Source organism: Amphibalanus amphitrite, unplaced genomic scaffold (assembly GCF_019059575.1).
Source record: "Amphibalanus amphitrite isolate SeventyFive unplaced genomic scaffold, NRLGWU_Aamphi_draft 001810F_arrow, whole genome shotgun sequence".
In the NCBI taxonomy this organism is placed as follows: Eukaryota; Metazoa; Arthropoda; class Thecostraca; order Balanomorpha; family Balanidae; genus Amphibalanus; species Amphibalanus amphitrite.
In genome coordinates, this window is record NW_024883303.1 from 90,931 (window position 1) to 97,045 (window position 6,115).

Below are 6,115 nucleotides of genomic sequence, written 5' to 3' on the forward strand. Positions count from 1 at the left end.
AATATTATGTGCTTTGCAGCGAGGCTGATGCAGCTATTTCTGGTCATTTTCGCAGCTACCATCTAAAGGCACAGCTCGCGTTCGACCGACCTAGCCAGAAGAGGACGGAGTGACAAAACACTCAGCAGAGTGACGGCGAGTTGTGAGACTCGGCAGAGCGCCATCTGACCGGCGCGGCGTCTACACTGAACAAGGCAGCGAGCTGACCGGCGAACCTGCTGAATCTCTACAGAACGTGCTGAGCGATGGCCGACACCCCCACCACCTCCTCCCCCACCGCCTCGCGCCCGCCACCCGCCGCCGCTGGAGAGGTGAGATCCGGTGGCAGTCAGCCTTCCTCACTGCCGGCGGACCTAAGCCGGTCGGTGGGACTCGGTGGGAACCGTCAGGATGTCTTCACTCCGCGGACGTCTGAGCAGCAGAAACATCCAGTGCAGCGACAGGCCAGGTCTGAGGGGCAACCGACGCAACAGGATGTCTGGACAGGTCAGTCAGATCACCAGGAGAGCCAGCTGTATCAGCCGGCTCAGCAGGACAGTCAGCTGTCTCAGCTAGATCAGCAGGGCAGTCAGCTGTATCAGCTAGATCAGCAGGGCAGTCAGCTGTATCAGCTAGATCAGCAGGATAGTCGGCTGTATCAGCCGGCTCAGCAGGACAGCCAGTCGTCTCAGCAGGATAGTCAACTGTGTCAACAGGAGGCTCAGCTGCGTCAGCGGGCTCAGCAGGACAGCGGGCTCCACCAGCCGTCTCAGCAGGAGAGCCAGCTGTATCAGCCGTCTCAGCAGGGTGTCTGGTCGCACCAGCCGGTCGGTGGGCCGTCCGGCCGGGACGCGCGGCTCAGCCTGTCCCCGGAACTGCTGCCCGGAGCGGTGCCCTCGCCCGGAGACAGCCTGGAGCTGGCCTCCCCGCGGGAGCCGGGCCCGGGGCTGCGGCCGGGCGGCCGCTCGCCGGGCCGGCCGGCTGACCAGAGCAGCTCGGACGGACGGCCCTCCTCCAGCGGCACTCCCTCCGGACACTCGCCCGAGGACCTCTCGGAAACGTCCGCCGAGTCGTGGAACCAGCGGCCGCGCGTGGGCTATCACCTGGCCAGTGGAAGCCCCTCGATGGCCAGCTCTAATGAACGGTCGCCCGTGACCAGTGATCACTGCGGGATGGATTCGGGCGAAAACGGGACGGATGATAACGTAGCGAGGAGCTGCGACCAAGACAGTTCTAAGATCAGCAACCCGGTAAGGCATTCTGACCACATTGTGGAAATCGGTAGCGAAGAAGTGTCACCTTTCTTAGACACAGTCCCAGCAACAGTACCAAGTCAGGAATCTCAACTTGCTGGAAGTTTGCGACCAACTTATGCATCACGGCATGAGCCAGCTCAAAGTCAGGACCAGCGTCCAACTCATCGTCAGACTCTGAGTGACGGCCTGACTCAGAGTCAGAGTCAGCGTCAGGGCCACATCCGCTGCCCGAGTCACGGCCAGACTCCCGTGCAGAGTCAGCCGGTGCGGAGTCGACACCAGGCGACTCCGAGTCAGAGCTGGAGGTCAGCGGCGCCTGGCTCGGCTCGGCACGGCTGGCAGCCGGTGCCGCGGTGGTCTCCGAGGGTGGCTGCCGGTCCGGACACCGGCCCCGGTCCCGGCGCTGACCTCTCCGCAGACCCCGGACCGGACTCCGGCTCCGGACCGGACTCCGGCTCCGGATCTCTCCCGGCGGACGCGTGCTGCCGCTGCCGGCCCAGCCGCTGCTGCTCAGTTCGGCACGTACTCGCCTACTTCAGAAGAGCCTGGATCGGAGTGCGCTTCAAAGGTGAGAGCGGCACGTGCCGCCGCCGAGGGTGGCGACCCTTGAGTGGGGGCCCCCTCCCTCTCCCCGGGGTGGAGGAGGCTGGGCACTGCGGTCGATTGGGTGTGTGGCCAGAGAAGCCTTTTACCGGACAGGTCCACTAAAATCGGTACCTCTATCTCAAATGCATCGCAATTCTGCAAGATTTTTTTTTTCACAAATATGATTATAATTGATATAATGACTCCAGTATTCGCATGAGTGAGCGAATGTTAGGCCTAGCATGGTGCTCTAGATCAGAGGGGCTGTCGCATATCCCTGTTGATAAGTGGTGCAGGCTATCTTAACTGGCTACCGTGGCACAAATCCTAAACTGGCGTCAACACTAAACATATCAAATGCCCATTTGGACTTTCGATGAGGGGCAATTCGTGGTTCTTTTTACCCCGTCTGCCGAGAGGGAAAGAATGGAGGGGGAGGTAGAGAGACAGAGAGTGCGACAAGTTACCCGATACGGCTTTCAAAATAAGCATCGATTCGATTAGATGCTTATTCATTCGAAACATCATTAAAATGCATGAGAGACTATGCAAATATACACACTTTGGGAGGCAAATAATCTTATCGCTCACGTTATCTTGCTGGATTCGTCGCTAACTTAACATGGTCACGGTATCTTGTAGGCCGACTCAGGAATGAATCCCCAATGATAATCATGAAACGTACAAAGATAGAACAAAGCCCAGCTATGAGCTAACCGGGCACTGAAACATGTCAATTTACTGGAAAAGTGTATCGCGGAAAACTTCTCTAGATAGCTAGGTGGGCGTTCTTTGAACTGTCTTTCAGTCTGTCCAGGAGACCAAGTTCACCATGGGAGGAGCTTTTCTGTCACGCCACGGCAAACTTGTCACAAAGACCTCCAATAGCGATACCATCAGCGCGACTGATGTTGGCGATAATCGAATACTTTGGCGCTCGCTGGAATAGTCTTGCGACGTTACTGCCGTCGTGTGTCACGGCTTTCAACCCGAGTCCTGCACGAGTGCTGCAGTCGCATGAACATTATTTTGCACATTATTGCATGATGCAACGTTGTGCTAAACCATGTTTTTTTGCCATACAGACAAAGCTACACTTTCCAGCTACATTTGTGCTACATAGATCCTTGAAGAAACGTTTGTCAGTATTGGCATTAATTCATTTTGAGGTCGCCTTTCGACCTAAGACTAATACGGGTAAAGCTGTTGGTTATTTCTGTGTCCAGGTACTCGCCATATCCACCCCTCTTGTCACCCACGAAGACCCACCGTCGCCCCCCCCCCCCCCCCCAGTGTCCCTCAGGTCGGTCGGGTTTACCTTTGATCAGCCTCGGGGCAGTGTCACCGGTAGGCCAGACGGGGGCGGCGGGGGCGGGCGGCGGACCTTTTATCGGCCGGCGGGGGCGAGAGATGACGGCGCCACTCCACTGGCGTCCGTATCCGGTCCACAGATATTCAGCCGGCGTGGTGCAACTCAATCGTGGAACTAAATGTTATCTTGAGCTGAAGGGATGCATATCAAATCGTACACACAAAGGCGAGCTTATATTTGAGCCACGATATGTATTCTATTGATTTAAATTGTTCGTTTGTCTGCCAACCCAAGGCAACATCGGTGTCACTTCGGGTATATGGATCTGACCTGGTGTGCCCCAATGCCTACCAATAGTTTCAGCGTTGTACCGTAATACCTATTATGTTAAAATGGAACTGGACAGGGACAAACGGATAAAGCAGCATGTCTCATTCTTAAAGGGACACTCCCACCTTAACATTAGTTTTGAGTTGAGATAGCCAAATTGGTGGCCATGGCCTGCAAATACCGGTTTGGGCACTCACAACATCGAAAAATGCTTTAATTCGAAGATATGGAATTTCAAACTTGCAGTTTTCGGATTCTAAGGGGCTAATGCATTGGAATGCCCCCTTAGAATTTGTGACGTCAGCGGAGATCTAACGATTTTTAAATCTTAGACTAAAATCATCGTTAACACGTGGTGGTATACGCTGCTTTGCGCGCAGCGTCTGCCGCACTTTAAGGCTGCCAAATTATTGCTTCCAAATAAAGTCGCTAGTAACAGGGGAGATCCCAAAAAGTAAACAAAAGTAAAAGCCTAATATCTTGAAAACCAGTGAATATTTTTCGGTGAAATTTGGTAGATATTCGTTTTCGCTCTTTCTGAACCAAGGGACATCACTTTCATACCAATTCATTAACTTTTTTGAAGGTGGGAGGGTCCCTTTAAGGCCCTTGCCTTGTCCGCGGCTGGAAACCCCTTGTATAGCTGCCATGGCTGGTTCTGCATAAGGCATAAATCGGCCAGGGGAGATATCTCTGGTATGCTGCAAACATGTTGTCGTAGCAGCAACAGCGCCGTTAGCCCGTCTTTTGAAACGTATGTTTGCTGACGAATGCCCTTAATCTGATTATGTGTATTGTGTATAACTGTCCCTGCTTTCGTAGGTACTGCACCCCGCGTAAGCAATATTGAAATGCGAGGAATTGCGCGTCTATGACCGTGAATCGGAACTGATTAAAGTTATGTCGAACATAAGTTTGGTACACCATTATATTCATGTTCATCATAAATTAAGTACATTAAGCTGCATACACGATGAGGAGTATTTTTGTTAAGAAATTCTGCATAGCAATTAAGAAATATGTATTTTGGGTTAAAGCTTCTAAAACGTTTGGCTTGGAATCCTGGGTGTGCAATGTGTGTGACTGCGCACGCAGTTTATAACAGTGTCAACTGGGTTGGAACAATGGAGCTGGCGACCACTGAACCGGGGCGATAACAGGGGAATTGATGAACCACTCGGCCGCACCTTTGAGGTGGTGAGATACGGACCGGTCAGCGGGTCCAATCTGATTCGGATGTGGCGAAACCACGTCCCCGGAGCCGAGGGTGGGCGACATGCCTGGCGCAACGCTCATCGAAAATCATGTCAGCCTGCTCGACATAACATTATTTCTCTTATATTTCTTAGAATCTTGTCAACAAGAATACTTACTGTAAACAAATAAACAACAAGTGCAAGATGAGTTTACATTCTAATAATAACCGTTAAACATTATGCCGAGTCGAAGATAAATACAAAACACCATTGAATTTAAATGAGTAGATACGTATACTGTCATAAATTAGGTATGCATGCTTTGAAAATACTCTCACATCCGTACCTGAAAGGATTCACTTACTGCTTAGACGTTTTTCATCACAATATAAAAAATCGTCAAACTTTCCCATAACCCGAATCTACCTGGTCCAACGACCCGACTGGGGTGGGGTCTACGTCTGACTTCGAGTAGTCCGACCGTTTATAGCACTCTTGCTTGCTTGTATAAGATTCTAAGGCCTGACCGGTTCACCCCGCTACATTAACTGTGCTATATTCATCAAACCTGGCTCAGTAGCCTTTCAGCGAGTGGCTTGATGTAGCCCCGGCCAGCGAGCAGTGTCGGTGGTGTACCGAAGCTGTAGTTGCGCTGTACGCCGCAGGTGGCGCTCAGGTCAGCAGAAGCCCCAGGTCCGTCCGTAAGTCTCCGAGTCTGGGCAGAACACTTTAGAGGGATAAGTGGCTTCAGCTGGGTATCAGTTGTTCCATTCCAGACACCAGTTTTCTTCTGCAACGATTGACCTTGACACAAGTTATACCTTCCGATGAATATAGCGAATTTTAACCAAAATTTTCAATTCAACGGCGGCTCGTTGGCTTAGTGCCTACTGCCTATATGTAGTTATATTGACTATTTTTAAACTCATTTTCCTATTTGACAAAGTATTATGCTCTTTGACATGTGAGATCAATAACAAATTTAGCTCCAACCTTAGGGCACGGGGGATCCACAGCTGTGTTCGAAAAATAAACCCGACTGGACCAGTAGGTAGGCATACCTTTTATTACCTACCGGACAATGTAGCCGATTTCTTTAGGACATGAGAACTATATTGCATAAAATATTCTATGCAACATGCTATAAGCTCAACCCTCGCCGGACCTATCGGTTTTCTACATCCGTCCGACCAAGGGCGGTACGACCTCCCGACCCTCGCTGTTTCGCCCCTTACTGAGCTAGAGCCTTGCTAAAAAAAAAAAAAATGAGCGTGTGCGCCGTTACAAGACGCAGCGACTGGTACCCAATCTAAAGGTTTCAGGTGAACCGGTCACCTCTGAGGTCAGATCAAGTGCTCCATGGATTTTGGCAAATAACTTCGCAAAAAAATGTCGCAGAGCCGCGATTGTGGCATCATTGTGTTCTCCATGTACTCAGGTGCATCGAATAATATACT

General features: G+C 51.4%; 1 protein-coding gene across 1 annotated transcript; it reads left to right on the forward strand.

The window, feature by feature from the left end:
- Nucleotides 1–245: 245 nt before the first annotated feature.
- On the forward strand, nucleotides 246–1,803 carry LOC122375284 (mastermind-like protein 2; the record flags this gene model as incomplete). Its single annotated transcript, XM_043354580.1, has 2 exons — nucleotides 246–918; nucleotides 1,654–1,803. Coding segments are annotated over exons 1-2 (823 nt in total), but the record flags the coding sequence as incomplete, so codon positions are not given.
- Between the last annotated feature and the right edge of the window lie 4,312 nt (nucleotides 1,804–6,115).